The following is a 21,386-nucleotide window of genomic DNA, read 5'->3' on the forward strand; positions in this document are numbered from 1 at the left end:
CTGACACTGAAGAAACTTTCCTTCCTGTTTGTACAAAAACAACTATAACAACTATAAGGAAGGTAAGTATTCTTATAGTAGGTGATGTTATAGAATAGATTTACTATAGAATATTTTCTTCTATGAGGACCCAAAAGAAAGTTCTGATAAGACAGTTCAGATTTCACATTTTTATTTAAACCCAACGCAGATTTTCATATAGCCTGTCGCTATGCTACATATTTAGTCACCCAGACAAATGATTTTTAAAGCAGTTTTTGGGATTTATAGTTTTTGTTTTCCAACTGCAGTGGAAGCCCTTTAAGGGTTTGGACCCTGGCTTTTTTTGCATGTACTCATGAGACATTTAGTTGATTATCCAGTTCTCCTAAATTATAAAAGATTTTTATCATTTTTTTATGTTACTTAAGATTGGTTGGGATGTTGCAAGTGTACAAAGAGAAGAATATACTTGGAGCCTGCTGTGGATGTCTGCAACATTTGTTTAACAAATTGTCCATAATTGGAAATATCTAGGTCCCCTTCTAGCCTCAAGGTAAATGGGAAAATGCAGCCAATTATCTGCCCAGTCAAAGTAGAAATTTTTTTTCCCCCTCAAATGTCCAGAGAATTACAACAAAAGAATTTTCTTTGGCCTGAATAATCAGTTTTCATATTGGATTTATCAGTTGATGCCTGGTACATGTATGCCTGAAGGAATAAAGGATTATAATCCTTGGTACTTCATTTGGAATTCTAAGAGAAGATTTTCTCCTTCTGTCCCTATTAGTAGAATTGATAAATATTTTCAATGTCGTAAACATTGCCATAATTGGATTATTTTTAGTTCACTGTCCAGACTGCCATGAGAAACTAGGTCATCTTAACTGATAACAGCAATGACAATCAAAAAGTCTATAAAAATGTTAGTTTTGAAAATCTTTCCTGTTATCAACTGTACTTGGGCATCAATAGTCAAATTGTACTAATCGTGCACAGAATTCAGTTAATGCAAGTTGCATTTGTGTAATTTTATAATGCAACATACATCTTACTGGTATTTTGTGCTCTTTTTTTCACTGCCTTCCTCCCATTTCCATTATTAAAGAATGAAAAGAAATTTGTATGTTTTGGGTTTTCTCAGTATTATGAAATTTTCTCAGTATTCTCAGTACTTGAAACTAAAAAGGAGACAATTTCAGTAGTTGAGTCTTATTGGTCTGATCAACATCTAAAAAGACTCACAACCCTGACTTCTGGTCCAAAGAAGGAAGGGAAAAGTAACACCAGTAGAATCTGCTTACTGGGAGAGGTCTGGGAAACATCCAAATACAGTCAATACACATTCTTTGTGAGAGGTGAAGGTGAGCAAAGGCCCCATAGGGATTTCCTTGGGTTAGAGAATTCTCTATCTGAAGGTCTGTTTATGGCATTTAATTTTTTTCCTAGAAATCGGAATGAGAGGGAGAAGGAAAATCTGGACAAAGAAGAGATGAGAAGAGTAGAAACAAGGCTAGGAAAGAAGAGCAGAAGGGTGATAACATGGAAAGGACATGGAATGATGGGAGGGATGAGAAAAATTAGTGAGAGGATGAATGGACTATTTTGTGAAGTAATGCACCATCAGTGGAAGTGTTCAAGCAGAGGATGGGATGACAAGTAGATTGAAGAAGGGGTTCATGAGATTAAGACTGATTGAGATGAACTCAGATCTGTTTCCATTTCATATTCTGATAATATAGAAGAAATGGAAAAGGAAGAAATTAGTGTTTGGGGATACATTTCTTTAAAAGCCCACATTTGTAACCATGGGCATTTAGTATTGAACCAAGATGAAAAAAAGATGTAGAGGGAAAAATAAGCAATTACTAAAATTACACAAATGAGAATTTTAAGAAAAAGGATGAATTTGCTACCTCCAGTGCTTCCCTCCTAATTTCATCCCACAAAAGGAGTAAAACTACAAGATGCAGATCTAATTTGAAATGGAACTAGGAAACCCTGGAGTTGATGCAGGTCTGTTCTAAGATTAGGGTAGGTAGAACCGGATCTCAAAAAGCCATATTCACCAGCACTGACTCAATCTCCCTATTGTCTTCTGAATCAAGACTAATTGAGCTGTAATTTTCATGGACATTCTGGACCCTCAAAGCAGGCTTCAGGAGCCTTTCTTGAAGACTTTCAGGTTTGTACCTGCTGTTTTACATCCCTCCCTCACTAATCCTCTCATCTGCTTTTTTCTTCCCTTAATCTTCCCCAAAGTGATGAGTCTAAAGTTGGCTACTCTGTATGAGGGAAGAGATAATGTGAAATCCACATCAGAAGTGCATGACAAATGAGTGGGCCTTCTACTTCCACTCTCTTCTACTCATACTTTCTTTTTGCAGGAAAAGTTTCTCTCTCTCATATTCCCCCTATCTCTAGGTGATAGGGTAATGAATTCCAGAGAATCTTCTCCTTAGAACCAACTACATCATTCTAGCATTGGGTTTCTTCATCCCCATAGGATTTAGGGGAGAAAAGCTACCTACCACTATAGACTTTTTGATTGTCATTACTGTCATCAGTTGAGATGACCTAGTTTCTCATGGCAGTCTGGACAATGAACTGGTCTTGCTTCTTCATTTCTCCCTGACTTCTACAACCTGAGAAACTAATGTTTCTGCCACTACTATTTCCTGTAGACATGAAAAGAAGATTTGCAAATTAAAATTCAAAAATTTCTGCAGCCACCTTAAAGTGATGGGGAGCCCTCTGGGTGTCTAATTTCTGGGAATAAAGGCAAGGATTTCTTAAGGTATACTAGGGCTTTAAGAAGCATATGAAATGCTAAGTATTGGATATCTCCCCTTAAGTTACTAAGTGCTAAAGTCCCTAAACTGGTGGGCAGGGAGGAAGAGAGATAACTATGGTGTTTGTGTACCATTATCTTTAATGCTTCCTGGCTAGCAAAGGCTACTGAGTCTGAGAGCACAGTGAGAATTATACCACTACAGACCAACTTGGTGAGACAGGGGGAGTCCATGCAGTTTGGGACCACATTAAAGGCTTGAGTCAAGCAGAACTTCTAATGTATTACCTGAAAGTTGAGTTTTGTCATTGGCACAAAAGCTCCTTCAGGTCCTCTAAATCAAACATGGTATAAGCTTAAGGTCAAGCATTTGGGAAAAAGACACACATGCTCATTCCTACAGTGGTAGTTTCAAGTTCCTTTTTTATTAGCATTTCATTCTCAGTCACTATTGCCTTCTTATAAAAAAGCTTTTTATGGATTTTATTGCTCCAAACCTGTACAATAAGCTAATGTGTTCAATCAGAAGTACATAAATGGCTATAGCTTAAAGCTCAAAACATTTTCTTTTATTGCTTTGGCAGTTTTGAATGTTGAAAGGATTAGGTAGAAAGAATTTCCATCAGCACGGAAAAAAAACTCTGAAGTGATTCCAATTCTTTTATAAAAACACCAAGCTATCCAAAGATAGTCAACTGTAAAAACATGACCCCTAGGCAATTCACTATGTCACTGTTCCCTGTCAGTACATGTTATGGCAGTGAGGCCATTCTTAAAGTACTCTTGTGGCACAGTGCTATACACGTAGCAGGCACTTAATAAGTGGGCAGTGGATTATCTTGTACTCTTTACTCTTCTATTTGGAGAATGCATGGCACCTAAAACATAAACATTTGGTTATATGGCAAAATCAAATCACACTGGGGAAGGTAAGAAATATCAGTCATATATATTTGTCTTAGTCCCTCCTAATATGGTGTGTTGTGGAACAACAGCACAAAATGGTGGTCTTGCTTTATTAGATTGTTTCTGTCTTGCTGTACCCTCTGGAATCCTGCAAAAGAGCAGAAATACTGGGTAAGCAAAGTTCTTCTCAAAATACAGTCTTTAATATTTACAAGATTTACTTAATACAGTCTTTAATTACTGACTTTACTTTTCTAGCAGCTGCCAAAGCTATATTTAAATAAGGTGATACAGAAGGAATGTAAATAAGCCAAGAACATGGCAAACTAGTGATAAACACAGGCATCTTTCCTCCTAATTTTCTTATTTTTCATGTTGCCACTGAGATGATATTCAGTTATTGATCAGGCTTTAAATGACAAATTCCTGAATGAAACAGTTGACAAAGATTGTTTTCAAGTATTAGTGTGATATCTCTTGAGGCCTTACTGTTATCATCTCTGCTGCAGAAAAAGAACTTCAGACTGCATTTATTGTTATACCATGTCCTGACTCCTTTGTCTCCTGTATTTCTTTTGCAAGTGTTCAGGCTCTTTTTATCTAATTCATAACTTTTGGTGAAGTTTGGGTGAAGTTAATGGCTGCTATTCACAGACAGGATCTGCTCCTTCATTCAGTGTATAAGAAAAGATTTGGAGTGGTCTGAGATTAGATTGGGACTAGATGATGGGCTGTTAAAGCTTCCTTAACACATCTCCAGAGCTCCCCATGAAAAACAGCCTTAAGATCTAAAGAGAAGCTCAGGACACTCAAGAATGCTCTCCATTGAACTCTCTGTTAATCTGTGTTACTGACCTGAAGAAAGAGAAAGACTGTAGTGTTCTTATGATGTCACTTAAAGCAAAGAGCTAAATTCTTCAGATAAAATAAGGGCAAAGGTGATGTTCTGTCCCTGGAATTTCAAAAGATCTGATCCCACACAACTTGTGGGTTAGTAACATAAACTCAAGGACCTTTCCAAAATAGAAAGTTGTTCATTTCTGCAAGACTTTTTATAACCCATCTTATCTGAAATTCTCAAACAGTTAACATAACAGACAACTATAAAAGAAGCAGCATAGAGGACAATTCAAACTCACTTTGATAATGAGTCAAGAGTCTGTTGGGTGGCTGTTGTCCTTTTATCTTGAGAGCCATACAAGAGAGTCTGAATCTGAAGACACTGCAAAATAAACCATTTACCAAGTTAAATATGGAAGTATAACTAAAATAAAACTGTAGGCACCTAACATTTCTCCTGAATGATAGACTCTCTTCCATATAGCCATTACATGATTAAATTCATGACCATGAATACTCCCATGAAGAAACAAAATTTCCTTCTGGGAATTTGGAAAACTAAGGAATCTATGTGTTAAAATTTTTTTTTAAAAAAGGAACATTTAAAGAAGCAGCATGTCATCATAGACAAAGCATTTGTACTTAAAATATCCAGGTTTGGATCTTAAGTCCTGCTACTCAGTAGCTATGTGAGTCCTAGGCAATCACTTAATTTCTTCAGAAACTCAGTTTCTATATTTTAAAAATGAAGATATTATACCTACCTAATAGGATTGATATAAGGATCAAATAAAATTATGTAAAGCACTTTTAAAACTCTAATATGCTACATAAATATAAGCTATAATTATTTGGGAGGCAGCTTAATACATTGAGACAAATCAGAGGACCTGAGTACAAATCCCAGCTTTGCCTGTAAGACCTGAGATAAGTCACTTGACTTCTCTAGCTCTCAGTTTCCTCATCTGTAATGCTGGTTACATCTACAATCCTATTTATTGACCAGAATGACTTCTTTTTCTTTAACCTTAAGAAAAAGAAGTTTTTCTTTAAAAAAGCATCTAATAAAAAATTAAGATTAATGAACATCATTCTATCTATATTCTCTTTCTATTCTTGTTAATGTACACTTATGCCTACTTGTAATTGATATGCTGACTTGATTTTGTGTTCTTTTTTCTTTTAACATTTCATTTATGATAGCTAGCATTTATATAGCATTTTAAGTTTTTCAAAGTACTTTACACATATTATTTCATTTTATAGCTCTCTCTACTTCAATGCAGAAATGAATAATTCTTCAGACATTTTGAAGGGTTTAAAAAAATTAATAGCAATAGATAGCATATTGTCACTGACCACAGTAGCTGAAATAAAGCTATTATGATTCTACCTAGCACTTATCTCATTTCAGTTTAAATGAACACCCACAGCCTTTTAGCACAAATTTAATATGAAACTTTTTTTAATTGTCAAGAATAATTTTGTAATGTGCAATATTTATATCCTATAATAAAAGAATATTAGATATGTAAAATGAAGATAATAGCATCTACTTCATAGAATTGTTGTGAGGATCAAATGAGTTAACATGTGTAAAGCTCTTTGCAAACCTTAAAGTGCTATATAAATGCTATTATTATTGTTATCTGGAAAATAAGAAATATAAAAAAATCATAAAGTCCAGTTACCCATTTTGCAGTTGAGGAAGCTGAGGCTCAGAACCTGAAATGACTTTTCTAAAGCCTTTTAGAATCATATGTTCATTGTTATATAGATAATTGTAACTTCTAGTAATCTAGGGGTGAATTATCCATTTGTAGATTACCTGGCCTCTACTTTCTCCTTCCTATTTCCTGCCTTAGTCACTTCAATCTTAGTATTCCTACCAGAATTTGGACACACAAAAGGGGAGTGAAATTTAAATGAGTTTATAAACATTTTGACAGCTTTACTTGAGAAAAAAATTGGTGGAAATAGGGTTAAAGTTAACAGCTAAAACAATATTTGGGGACTAATTTTAGATCTTGTTTATTTATTCTCTCTCTGCTGCCATTTTCATATGCCCAAGATAATTATACATCAAGCCACCAAATGTTGTATCCTTTATGGGCTCAAGTCTCTGGAAGTTTTACTCAAGTCTTGATAAGACTCCAGGAATGCAGCTGTTTTGTTTAAAGTTCATGCTTTGGGAAAGAACAAATCTGGTAAAAATGAGCTTTTTAAGAACTTTAAAAAGTTTTTGGTTTCTAATACTATATCTTTGCAAAAAGACTTGGCCTTTGAGAATTTATAGCTCAAGGATGGCTTTCATCTGGAAATGCCATTTTTGAAGTTTGTCCCTGGCTGCTATTGTCCTCTCTCTGCTAATTGTCTAACATTCATTCCTGCACTGAAGGAATATGCTTTCACTTGGCATCAGGTTAATGACTGAGTAGAATGCTATGGCCTTGAAAATAGAAAAACTTTAGAAAATTATTTATTGTTTTAGGATAACAGAGAAGAATCTTGCAATTTTTTTTTGTATCCAAAAATTCCATCAGAGGCTTTTTTTTTTAGCAGATGACACTTCCTACCAAAATAGACTTTATTTCCTTTCTCTTACAAAACAAGAAATACCTCCACTCAGCTTTAAAAGGTCATGTTTAATTTTAAATATATACTGTCTACTATATTTACATATTTATGAGAGCCTTTGATGCAGTTCATTTTGAGAAGGGCTGATGTTAGCATGATTTTCTGTTAACTCATTTACCATAGCATTAAAATGCTCAGATCAAATGCCACTTCCTGAGGCTTTTTCCGAGCCCACCAGCTGAAAGCCCCCTGCCCCCCCAGTTACCTTGTATTCATTTATGTTTTATATACATTTATATGTGTACATGTTGACTTTCCCTTCCCAAATGTGTGTATATATGTCTATATATACATAGACCTACATACAAATGTGCATATACATATATAAGCTCCTCAAGGGCAGGGGTTGTTTTGTTTTTGTCTCTGTATCCCAGTACTTAGCAGTGTTTGGCCACACAGCAGGTGCTTAATACACACTTGCTGCTTGAGTGACAGTCTACAAAATGTATTTTTCTGTTTCACTGTACTTAAAATTTCCAAAACTCTAAGGAGAGAAAACCCAAGTAGTCCCTAGTAGTTTCAGTGTTCACCATACACTTCCATAAAAATGATCAGGTGTTTCACAGTTTATGAAAATCATCATTAGTCTGTGTCCTGATTCTCTGACCCTCTTGGTGGCTGAAGCTGGTGATAGCTCCTTAGTAGCTCTATTACTCCAAAACCAAAAGGTCAGGACAATTAGAGCAGGATGTATCTGCCATTCTGTGAACTATGTGGAGCATCGAAAAGCCACACGCATGCAACGTCTCTGTTTTCTAGATCTCTCACCCAGGGAAATTATGCTCTTTGTCTCTGGCTAAAATCTAGCTCAAACAGTCTTAAAAGGATGCCAGATTAGAAAATCGAACAGATTGATAACATATAACCAAAGCTGAAATTATGATTACTATGGTCAAGAAGGTCATGTTAAATAAAGAAGACAGGGTAGATAATCTTTCTATTAATCCAACAGAATGTAAATTAGTTAAGGGCAGGGATAATTTTGTTATATTTTTGTTTTGTCTTTGTTTACCAAATGCTTGGCCTCATACCTGGCACACAGTAGGCACCTTAATAAATGGTTGCTTAATGAAGGAATGAGTAAGTGTATGTAGTAGTAGTTTTTCACACCAAATGTTTTCATTAGTGACCTGACTGGGGAAAGTTTTAAATGTCTATAGTGACATTAGGCAAGAAATGCAAAATGAATTAATTATAAAATATGTACTGCCATAATTTCATTTCTTCTGTGTTCGAGTAAAATGTACTTCCATTTTACTTTAAAAACGTAGACAGTGACTGAGGCAAAATGAGCAGAGACCACCAGAAATCTTGATGTTTGGATGTTCCACAGTTCTAATAGCTTGCATTCTCTGCTCTCCAAATCTTTCCTACCAAGGATTCAAATGGCAACCCTTCTTTGGATTCAGCAACACAAAGTGAATTTCTCGTTTTGGTTTGAAGTTGATATAGAATTGGAATGAAAAGAATCCAGATGGATTAAAAATGTTGCTAAGCTTTTTTTTTATTTATCTGCTGTGAAATAAATGTGTCAAGTCACTTATATTTACATTCTACACCATAAAAACCAAGCGTTTAAAAATTATTCAATAAATATTTTATTAAGTGATTGCTATATGTAGTATGTGCTGGGCATACAAAGACAAGAGTGAAACCATTCCTGCCCTTAAACAGCTTATATTCTAATGGGAGATATGACATACATTTATATAGGTATATACAAAGCACATTCAAAATAAGGTTATTGGTGAGGGGAAAGGGAAGGAAAGCACTAGAAACTGGGGGATCCAATACAGGTCTCATGTGGAAAGAGGCACTTTTACACAGTCTCTGAAGGAAATCAAGAATTCCAAGGATCAGCAATGAGAGAGAGAATTCCAGGCATAGGACAGTAGCTGGTACAAAGCTATGGAGAAGGAAGATGGAGTGTTGTATGTGAAGATAAGTAGATCAGCATAGTAAGACTGAAGAATGTGTGGAAGGAAGTAATGTGTAATAAGGCTGGAAAGCCTCAATGAAGCCAGATTGTGAAGGCATTTAATGAGAAATGGGAGTTTATATTTGATTGTGGAAGTAATAGGGAGCCACTGGAATTTATTGAGTGTGTGTGTAGTGGGTGGTGGTGAATGACACGATCAGATCTTTTAGGAAAACACTTTGCTGATTTTAGGAAGCTATTGCAAGAAAGAGGTGATGAGGGCCTGTACCAGGGTGGTGGCATTGTGAGAAGGGATAAGGTAATATATGTGAGAAATACTGAGGTAAAAACTATAAGATTTAGCAATTGACTCAGTATGTGACAAGGACAGAAGACACTAAGTTAGTGAATCAAGGGTGATTTAAAAGGATAGTGGTACCCTTAAGAAATATAGGGATGTTTGGAAGAGGGCAGAGATTGAAGAGAAAGGTAACAACTCCAACTTTGCACATGCTGAGTCTGAGATGCTTATAGGGCATCTAGTTCCAAATGTCCAGGAAGCAGTTTGTGATGTGGATCCAAATCTCAGAAGAAAGACTAGGGCTGGACATATAGATCTGGGAATCTTCTGCATAGAAATGATAATTAAATCCATGGGAATTATAAGGTCATCAAATGAAAGAATGAAGAAAGAAAAAGAAGGCCCAGGATAGAGCCACAGTTTAGAGGCATAACATGAATGATAATCCAATAAGGGAATCTGAGAAGGAAGAGATAAGTAGGAGGAGAACCAGAAGAGAACAGTGTTATGGAAACATAAGGAAGAGAAAGTATTCAGGAGGAAGTGGTCAACAGTATCAAATGCTGCAAAGAGATAAAGAAGGATGAGGCTTGAGAAAAGGCTATTTCATTTGGCAATCAGGAGATAATTGGTAACTTTGGAAAGAGTATTTTCAGTTTGATGATGTGGTTGGGTTTAGAAGATGAGAGGAAAGGAAGTAGATACAAGTGACTGCAGATAGTTTGACTGAGAAAGGGAGGAACAATATAGGGTGATAGCTAGCAGAATGATAGGGCCTTTAAGGATGGAGGAGATGTGGGTGTTTTTGTAGACAGTAGGGAAGAAACTAGTATATAGGGAGAGAGTAGTAGGGCAATATGCTGGAGAATAAAGGAGGGAAATGAATCAAGGGTACATGCAAAGGGATTAGCCTTGGTGAGAAAGGCCACCTCTTCAAAAGAGACTGAAGTAAAGGAGGAGATAATATGGGATGATGTCAAGTGATAGAGAAGAAGCCTATAACAAACGGCTTTGATTTTTTTCAGGTTGGGGAAGGGAATACTATGTAGTCATGTCAAACTCAAATAGAGATGGATCCCTACAGGTCACATACTGACTTGGAAAACCACAAATTGACATATATGTTGTACTGCATTTAAGTTTATTTTGTTAAATATTCCCCAATTATATTTTAATATGCTTCCCAGCTACAGGTCCACCTGCAGCCCTCTGGGAACTTGACATCTGTACTGTGGGAGACTTAAGGGGGGAAGAACAGACTATTGAAGGAAATTGTTTTGTTGCAAGGAGAATGAGTCATCTGGATGGAGATAGGGTAGAAGCAGGGGAGACACTGGCAAGTTTTTACCTGTGAGCTATATAATACAAGAATATGCAGTGGCTTGTTTGGCTTGCCAATGGGCCATACATACTCTTACAAAGTCCATTGATCTATGTTTAGTTTTAGTTTTTCTTTCCCAAGTATATCTTCTTCCCTTGCCCTTATTGAACATCACTTTTTTCTGGCACTGGAACAACCTACTTAAGGATATGCTAAGTATCTGATGAAGATCGTTCATCTATGAACTTAATGTTCATAGATGAACATAGGTGTTCAAAGTTATTTCAGTATCTAAGTCCCTGAAAATTCTAGATACCATCTTAACCTGGACAATCTGGGCAAAAGTACATTTCTGTTCCTCAGTGTACACTAATTGCTTTTGGACCCTCTAAGTAGCTGAGTAACTACTAAACAGCACAGCACAGAGGACAAGCATGATCAATGGATAGGAACAGAGGAAACCTGGGCTGAAGTCTCTACTCAGCTGCAACCCTGATGTGTGACCTTGGGCACTTAGCATATCTGAGTCTGAATCTTGTCACCTATAAAATGAAGGTTTTAGATCTGGGTTAATGAAGGAATGAGTAAATGTATATACTAGTAGTTTTTCACACCAAATGTTTTCATTAGTGACCTGATTAAATGTATTTCTATTTTACTTTAAAAACACAGGCAGTGACTCAGGCAAAATGAGCAGAGACCACCAGAAATCTTGATATTTGGATGTTCCATAACAATTCCACAGTTCTAACAAGGGTTAGATTTGGTATCTCTAAGGTACTTTCCAGTTCTAACATTCTGTTAAGTCAAAATCACACCATGGTCTCAAATTTTCTTTATCAATGTGTTTTTTCTTGGTCAAGTTTGTGTATTTTTTCGAGACACACACAGAAACACCTCAAAAATAATGTTAATGTTCACAATTAGTGTTGATGTTTCACAACATCAATTTGTATTATAAAACAGAATTCTTTGTGTTTAACACCTTTCTCCAGTAGCCACTGTAAGACTGCTTATGAATTCTTTTTGAATGTTGTCACCTACCTTGAAATGATGGCAGTTATACTTGTTTTAGAAGAAAAACCAGGGTTTTATAATGGAAAAATGTTTTGATTTTGAGCACTGAAATTCCCTTTGGAGGCCAACAGAATCCCTGTGTTTTCATTACAGGCAGATAAATGATCTGGTATGCTATTTAGTAATTTAATCCCACCTTCTGCTTTGCTTCCTTGGTCTGTTTTTCATACCCTTAATAATCATACTTTAGACCATTCAGCACAAGAATACATCTGGAAAAGCTACAGTTAAGTGGATTCCAGGCTACTAAGCTGGAAACTTAGGAACTGCAGCTGCTGTTGTGATACAAATAGCAGAAAATCCACACTTAGCTGGTAACTTTAAGAGCTGCTGGCTTCACACAACCCAAATGCTAAATGTGGCATTTGAAAAAGTTCCCATTTAGCAGCAGATGTAACAGAGCCTGCTTTCAGTAATCACTCGTGTCCTGCATGTTCACTGATGAGCCAGCCACTGGCCTTACATTAAGTAAAATGATTATATGGGGGGTGTGCGTGTGTGTAGTATGTATATATAATATGTGTAAACATACATACACACAATACACAAAACATAAATACATGTTTCAGTGTCTTTCTCTAATTTTGGTAAACTGCTAGATAAGCTTATGTCTTTTTTGCCTTCACATTTTGAAGACATTGTGTTTGGAGTTTATAATTAATAGAATTTTAATGTATAAATTGAAAAAATAAAAGGTTGCCATCTTTTATTTGTGCCAGGGCTCATTCCAAAAATTACTTATAAATGAATTGATCTTTAGCTCCTAGAAACCAATAATGAATGTGAGTCTATGTGACTATTTCCCTAGGCCTCTGTCTGTCCTTTAAGACTAGATCTCACATGGAGGCAGTGAGGGTGGTACAGTGGAAAAGGAATGAGACCTGGAGTCAGAGGATTTGGGTTCAAATCCCACCTCTGATAATGCATTTAACTTCACTGGGCCTCAATTTCCTCATCTGAAAAAGTGTGGGTGTGGGGTGGGGGTGGGCCTGACACTATGAAGCTTCCAAGGTCTGTTATCCTATATATTTATCCCTGAATTCTTCCCGATACCTAAGGATAGCTGTTATATACTCCATCACCCCTCTCCTACTTCAATCCTGATTCATGGAGACAGATTTGTTCGAAGAGCAGAGGTCAGGTGATAGAAAAGTGGTAATCCCTGAAATAAGCAACGGTGTGTAGCTTAGGACCAGCAGCTTATGAGCAGGGACCTATAACAGCTACAACCCTTAGTTTTCCTTATCCTCTTAGATTTGTAGGTTATTAAGAGCAACTTCAATAGCAGTGCTCTCCACAGAGGTTGGCAACAGCCCTAGAAATCAAAAGACAACCAACCAACCTCACTACAAACTTTGTAATGCTATGTTTAGGTCTAGGGTCCACATTTTATTTAACTTATTTTTTATATATTTTAATTTTACATTAACTTAAATTCTGGATATTCTCTTCCCTGCATTTGCTACACAGAGAATTAATCCTTATAATTATAAACTGGCTTTTGCATGTGCCCAGATCTAAGAGCACCTGAGATGGAGGCACCTATGTGGGAGACTGCCTTTGCAACCAACAGACAGCATGAGAGGTAGGGGCGAATTAAGGTCCCATTTACCCACAGCATGGGCACCATGCTTTGAGCTGGGTGGGGGAAGGGCTACATTTCAATACTGTTCCCCCAACACCCCCCCCCCCCACTTTAGGCCCTGTAACTCAAAGAAATGGTGTTTTGGTCTGTTCTGTTTGTCTTTTTCAGGTCTAGGTGCAAGCTGAGACACTATAAATGTAAACACGTCCCTCTTGGTGCTAGAGTTGGCTCTTTCACTCTTGTTAGATATTAGTAAGCCCTTCCTTCTTGGTCTCTATGTTTTACATGTTTTCAGAACTAATAAGAAGGTTCTCTAAGAATAAGATTCAGTTAAAAATGAAATCTGCAGAAGATTACTAGCTAAGAAGTTGATATCATCTGTGGTTTGTTCAGATCAAAGGTGATATCAGCTTACTAAAATAAAGCTTTTCCATAGCCCTAAGCTCCACCCTCCAGTTCTCACTCCGCCCTCTCACCCCCCCCCCCCAACAAATGTTGAGGGAGGAGTAAGTAGGCATTTGTCTTGACTTATTATTAGGTTTACCTTCTTAAATTTCCTGTATGCCATGTTCTGGTCTCCCTGTGCCAGGTCTGCTTCTCCAAGGAAACAGTAAGTCCCTGCCACTTCAGGACTGACATCCCCAAATGTTGCTACTTTGGCATCTAGTGACTCCTTCAGTATTTGAGCTGCTCTCTATAAAAGGAATAAAAAACTATTTTGTTGGAAAGGTTCAGAAGTTGATGAAGAGCAAGTTGACTGTTAAGAATATTATGTATTTTTACTCTTTGGAAGAATGAAGTTTTGTACAAATACCTTATAATATTCTTCATCTAAACAAGAGACAGGAATGCACAACTACATTTTTTAAAATGTGAGTATGTGGTCTAGGACTTTTGGATGATATAACTCTATAAAGAGAATGAAGCCACAAAATTAGAAGGAAAGCCCATTTTGGTATTTCATTTGTTCATTTTTATTGAGTAGTGAAATAATTTAATATTTTTAGTTGAAAGATCTTCTTCCACTCATATAGGAAAAAAATCTGTAAGCTATTCTTTCTAATTTGGATGCTTTCATAAAATCTAGGATGCATTCCAGAGTATTTTCTCATAAATAATTTCAGATACTAAAAGTAAACACAGAAACATGACATGACATTTTTGTTTGGTTTAATTTATTGGAATATTTTAATCCCAGCTATGGAATTAAAAAAAACAAACCTAGAGTTGGTCAGAAAATAATGAAATAATGCCTTCCTAGCTAATCTCTATAGTTATTCACTTGAAAATGCTAGGAAAAATATTCTGTCAAAAACATTTGAATCTCCTACACTATGTACTGGAACTTGACAAAATCCTGTCAAAAAACATTTGAATCTCATACTCTATTTGGGGGGGGGGGCTTAGGCAATGGGGTTAAGTGACTTGCCCAGGGTCACACAGCTAGTAAGTGTTATGTGTCTGAGGCCGGATTTGAACTCAGGTCTTCCTGAATCCAGGCCAGTGCTCTATCCACTGCACCACCTAGCTGCCCCTGAAACTATTAAAAGATATGTTAAACTGAAGATTAGCTATAAGTTGCACGAACTAGCTATGGAATATTTTCAAATATATACATATATGAATGATACTTTCATGTTACATATATGTACACACATACACCTATATGTATAGATGCATTTCTGTATATCAGACAATATGGATACCTAGTCTCAGAGTCAGAAAGACTTGAGGTTCAAATCCCACCTATGACATATACTAGCTGTGAGACTGTTAACCTCTCATGCTTCAAGCTACTCTCTAAGACTGTAAGTTGTAGAGCAGATGGGAGATCTGCATTGGTACAGAGAGTTAACCTTTACCAATGAAAGTACAAGTCTAGTCCTAAACACACACACACACACACACACACACATTTCAAATGAGTTTCATGGGTTCAGAAATATAGGTAGAATTTTTTCTTAAACTTGAAGTGTGATTTCATTTGTGGGAGAAGCTTCACATAAGGAGCTTCCTCTTCCAAGGAAGATCATCCCTTCTGCTGTACTTCAAAGTCAGAAAGAGTGCTTGTGGGCACTAAAAGGTGATGTGATTTTTCCAGAGGTGAGACTTGAAACCTTGTCTTTCTGACTCAGAGGAGTATATCTCTATCTACTATGTAACACATTAGTAAAAGGGGCCTTATTTTGGAGACTCAAAGGCCTGCTGATATATGCACAATAATAAAACAAATCATTTAATGGTCTTACCAATATCAAAAATTTCTGCTAAACAGAATGAAATAACCTCTTAAGAAAAAGAAATTGTGCTTGGCTTCATTTTTTTTTATCTGTTCTTAGATTTGTTAGCTATTTTGCTTGCCTGATAGCGTGTCACACATTTGTTGAAAATGAATGGAACATCAGAGAAAGAGTGGAGTCTGCAAGTGTTTCCAAAGGAAATGACTAACTGGCTGTATATGGCCAATGAAGGGAACAGAGTTTAGGAGTTCTCTTTTCAAATGACTTGCATACTTAGCTTCTGAGTCATACAAAATAGAAAAAAAATCAAATTAATAAATGTTTTTAATTGACTATGTACAAGGCACATAGTGAAGAATGACCTGACTAGTTCCTTGCAATTGGTTGTTTTTCCTTTGTTCTCAAAAAGGATTAATAACAACACACGAGTGGTGTATAGAGTTGTGAATGAATTGGATTTAAGTGAGGCAGAGCTGAACAAACTCATCAGCCTCATTTTCTCCTCCAGACTCATCAGAGGTCCAGGGGAAAGACAAAAGTCAAGATGACTGGCAAAGGCCCTGCACCTTGCACTTAGTCAAGAATACAAAGAAGCATAAAATAGTCTATGCCCTTAAAGGGCTTATAATCTCACTGGGTAGGTGAGACAGGAAAAGTTAAATAACAATAAAATATTTTAAGTAATACACAACAAGAGAGGAGTATATCTTAAGGCATGATTAGCTGCCAAAATGAATTTTACAGCTAAAAAGTGCTTCAAGAGTTTGGAGGAAACTAGAATCATAATTAGGGTGGGGCTTGTTGGAAGGTATGGAAAGAGCTGACAGCATTTTCACTCTTTCTGCAGCATAGAAAGACATGAGTTTAGTGCCCAGTTATCATGAATAATTAGTTAAACTAGGAAGCCAGCAGACACCCTGTTTCTGTATGCCAACCTCCAGCCTTGTCGCACACAGATTGTTCCCTGGCCCATACTACATGGCAGGGCGTGGACTCCCCCACCCCTACCTACTTCTAGGTGTTTTATGGTCTTTTTCTCCTCATCCTTCCTACCTTTCCATGCTCAACAAAATTCCTAGTTATGGCTTTACAGGAAGGAAAAATTACTCTATGTTGGGGGGATCAGGGAGCATTTCACAAAGCAGGTGAAACTGTGCTGAGTCTTTAAAGATCTGGATAGAGGGAAGTGGGCAGAGCAATCTAGATGGGCAAGCCCAATGAGTAAAGCAGTTTGAGTGAAGGAAAGGGGTTGTATAGGGAAGCTGTGCAAAGAAAATCTAGAAAGGTTGGTGCTAGATTATAGAGGGCTTTAAATATAAGGCTAAGGGAATTGATTTTGTCCTATAGCCAGCAGGGTGCCAGTCAAAGACTCTGAGCAAGAGAATGACACAATAAAATTAAAAATTCAGAATCTTATAGCAGTGTTTACATACAGATGAAATATTTGAAACCTCTAACCTACAGGGTGATTCTGAAATGTGAAGGATAAAGTGTTTCAAACAGTTTATCTGCAGGATTATCTTCAATATATATTAGTATATGTAGCAAAATTTTAGGCCACAAACTGTTAAAAAAGGATGAGATATCAGCCTGCTACCATAGCACAGAACAGCCAATGGTAATCAGAGATTCTATTCTAAAAGCTGATCAAAATGGCTTATATGTACTCTGGGTTAGATTTTAGGGTGCAGGGATCAATAAGACCATCTTCAACTCTTTATCTGATGAAGACCAGTGGCACAGATAATCCAAAAAAGCAGGCTATCTAAAATTCATTTATATTTTGCTTTGGAATGAATCTGGGGGCAGAAGTTTTACTTCACTGCCATACTTTACTTGTTCTTCAAGTAATAGAATACTATATGGACAATATTGTATGAAAATGAGCTCCTCTTTTCCACATATGGGTGTATATGCATGCATGCACACATGCATGCGCGCACACATACAGACTTATTGCAGGGTGTAGGTGACTCAAAAAGTAGACAAAGTGGCAAAGGAAGCCAGCTTGGTAATAAAGATTTGTCACACAAAACCTAGACTTGTTTTGATTTTAAAATAAAAATGTGGCATAACGTGGATCTTTGGAAGTTGTTAAATTTTAGGGATAATGGTCAGATAGCTCCTATACATATTCATAATTAATACAAATTCTGAATGTTTGGTCCATCTTCATGTTCTGTGACAAAGCACAATCGTGTAGTTGATTGACAAGTGTCAGTGAATCAGAACTTCTACTCCTGTGGTTTCAGATGAATGCACTACTTCCCTCTATGGTCTTAAACAGGGTTCTCTTTTCACACTATTAATTACTACATACCAACTACAGCTATAGCTCCAGCCATGGAGTCAAGAGAGATTCCATTATTAGTTTATCCATCAGTGTCTCATGTTTTCAGACTGCTGTTCTTATGGATACTTCTAACCATTTTGAAACAGTCTTTTGAAGATCAAGTTGATTTCCCATTGTAAAAATCAGCACTTAAAGCCTTTGAATTGAAATCTGTTAATCCCATTCCAAAATTCTTACCTTTAGTTTACCAGTAGTCCGAAGAAAACGACAAAATTCATCTTGAATTGCAAAAAATCTGTCATTGGCTATTCCTCTGGCTTTCTTAAGGATAGTCATACTTTCTTGAAAATATTGCTCTGCCACATCTACGAAAAAAAAAAATTAAAAAAATGAAGACTGCCACCAGATTTGGAAGGAAAAGAAAAACATTAGAATAACATGTTTTTGGTAATGATGATCTATCTGAAAATTAGTAAACAAGCCCACCAATGAAATGAATGAGATGAAAAGATTTATGATAATAATAGCTAACATTTATATAGTATCTTTACGGTTTGCAATTCATTTTATAATCACATTTTAACAATATTTTTCAAGTTTTCAAAGCCCATTTTTATACAACATCTCATTTCATCCTTACAATAACCATATGAAATAGGCAGAGTAGGTATTATTATTCCTACTTTAACACATAATAAAGAAGCTACATATCAAGCTGAGAGGTTAAGTGAATTGCCGCATGACCATGAAGCTAGTATGTCAAACTGGTTTTCCCAGGCCTTCATACATCTTAATTTTCTCTTTAAGAAGGCATAAATATGACAATTTGTACAAGAGAAACAAAAATCCTCCAGACAGGAAATCAACATGCATTTTTTTTTAATACTGGATAGTCATTAGGATCTGACCATACAATACTGGTTCCTTACTGATGCCAGCAATCTAAGAGTCTGTTTATTTTTAATGAACCATAACTTGTCTGACTGCATAATGATGTAATTAATCATTATATCTTATCTAGGACATAGCCAAGAATGTGGAAGGAAGCAAACAAGGTTTCTGGACAGCCAAAATGAGTATATAAAGTTCATACACTAAAGATTAAGCAATTTCTTTATAGAAAAAATACTCAAAATTCACTGCCTATTTATTTTTCTTTTAGATACAGTGATAAAGTTTCCTTAGATTAGATACATAACTTAGTAATTTTCATTTTAGTAATTTTTTGGGCCATAGAGTCAAGAGAGATTCCATTGTTAGTTTAACCATCAATGTCTCATATGTTTTCAGACTGCTATTCTTAGGAAAACTTCTAGCCATTTTGATTAGATGCAGTTAATTTAGAGCTGGTAAGGAAGACAGATACAGGCAGGCACACAGATAGCAGCAAGAAGTGACAGCTGATAGAGGGATGAGACAGAAAAAGGACCATAAAACACAGATACAAGAACTCAAAAAGCATCACAGCCTAAAGCTATAGCAAACGTGGCAATAAGTCCTAAGGGCATTACTGTATTGATTTTCACCAAAATGGTTTTATGATTTTTTTAATTGATTTTCATGATAACAACCATAAGGCTTCAAGAAAAGGTTAAATTCTATTTTGTCCCCTGTTTAAGGCAGGGAAGTATATAACACATTTTGGAAAGTTTTTTACCAAAAAATAAAAGGTTAAAATGAAAATGAAATTTTGGTGTTTGAAGGGAGAACTTCCATTTGACCTTATTCCTGATTTTTTTTTAAGGCTCACAGAAAAAGGATTAGTTGGTGTGGAGGATGGGGGTAAGGCAAGGCTGGGGAGGGAGGGGGAGATAAATGAAAACAAATAGTTCTTCACTCCATGACGCCAGTACTAGCTGATACTGTACTTTTCCTCCATTGGATTGTAGGAGTAACTGCCCATAAAAAAGGTCATAAATAAGGAGTGTGTGTGTGTGTGTATGTAGCTTGTTTTTATAGTTTGTTACATATAGCTTGTTTTTTAAAATATATATATATATGCGCAATATGTATATATGTATAAATTTAACATAGCAGAACTAACATCACCCTGTCTGTGTCCTCTTCAAACTTCATTTTCATCTCTTTTATGTTATCTAAAAAATATTTCATTAATGTTCTTTTTTTTTGTACCACTATCACTAGTTCCCCTGTACTCTCATAATTCTGTTCCCCCAATAAAAGCCCTCCACATTGTGATGTAGTGTAAAGAGCACTGGACTCGAAGCCAGCAAGGTGTGGGTTCAAATTATACCTTATCCACTTACTGTGTGATTGTGGACAAGTCACTTAACCTTTTTCTGTCACAGCTTTCTCTAGAATGAAGGAGTTGGACTCAATGGCCCTCAAGGACCTTTCCCTCTCTAAATCTATGATCCTATGGTCCATGTGATAAACAAGACAAATTTATGTTGTACTGGTTGTGTTTGAAAATGCACATCTCATTCTATACCCATAGTCTCTTATCTCTCCACGAAGAGGTAGGAAACATGTTTCATCATTAATTTGCTGGACTTGTGATTAGGCATTGATAAGAGTTTTAGTTGTTTTCTTTTCCAGTGCTGTGATCATTGTAATTAGTTGTGTTGACCTCAGCATCAGTTCATACAAGTTTTCCCAGGTTTCTCTAACTCTATTCCTTTTCATCATTTCTTATGATAAAATAATATTCTATTATATTCATATACCATAGTTTGTTTATTCTATCACTGATGGACATCCACTTTATTTTCAGTTCTTTGCTACAACAAAAATGGTGCTATTAATATTTTTGTATAAATGGGCCTCTGTCTCTTACTTTGTGGTATAAAACTAGTATGTTATCACTGGATCAAAGAGTATGCAAGTTTAGTGACTTTTGGAGTTTAGTTTTAAATTGCTTTCCAGAAAAAATCTCCCAATTTACAGCTCCATCAACAATTCATTACTGTTCCTATTCTCTTTACAGCCCCTCCAACAACTGTCATTTTCCTTTTTTGCTACCTTTGCCAGTCTGATGGGTGTCAGATAGTGCCCTGGCATTGTCTTTTTCATTTCTATTATTATTAGTTATCTGGAGCATTTTTTACATACCAACCATAATTCTTAATTGATTTTTGGAATGATTATGTTGTTTTACTTAATGCTGAAACAATTTTTATTTGATTAAATACAACAAATACTGAGCATCAATATAGCATCTATTCATCTGGTTAGAATAATATTAGTAAAATTAGGTTTAATCAGAATGCTATGAAACATAGGTTTCAAAGTGGATGAGACTGCCCCCTGGGAGGGCACTAGAATGATCCAGGGGGGTGGTAGTAGTTTGAAATGATGCAAATTAAAAAAAAAACCCAACTGTTAAAGGGTTAAAGAAAGTAGATTTCCAGGGGGGCACTGAGTAATTTTTTAAAAGGGAGTGCTAGGCTAAGTAAGTTTGGGAACCTTTGGTATAGAATAAAGATTTATGACTAACTGAATATTTTGGCTAACTCAGATTTAAGTAGTCTTCTTTTC

The 21,386-nt window shown here is 36.1% G+C and overlaps 1 protein-coding gene across 1 annotated transcript in view; it reads right to left on the bottom strand.

Annotated features, from left to right (window-relative positions):
* Nucleotides 1-3,176: 3,176 nt before the first annotated feature.
* Nucleotides 3,177-21,386, bottom strand: part of TTC23 (tetratricopeptide repeat domain 23) — a 98,993-nt gene continuing 80,783 nt past the window's right edge. The window contains 4 exon segments of the mRNA XM_078151165.1: nucleotides 3,177-3,824; nucleotides 4,816-4,898; nucleotides 13,900-14,049; nucleotides 18,126-18,253. Of these exon segments, the coding sequence (XP_078007291.1) occupies nucleotides 3,710-3,824; nucleotides 4,816-4,898; nucleotides 13,900-14,049; nucleotides 18,126-18,253 (476 nt within the window). The 3' untranslated portion in view covers nucleotides 3,177-3,709.

The sequence above is a fragment of the Phascolarctos cinereus genome, unplaced genomic scaffold (assembly GCF_003287225.1).
Source record: "Phascolarctos cinereus isolate Bilbo 61053 unplaced genomic scaffold, phaCin_HiC Scaffold_3;HRSCAF=262, whole genome shotgun sequence".
Lineage (NCBI taxonomy): Eukaryota > Metazoa > Chordata > Mammalia > Diprotodontia > Phascolarctidae > Phascolarctos > Phascolarctos cinereus.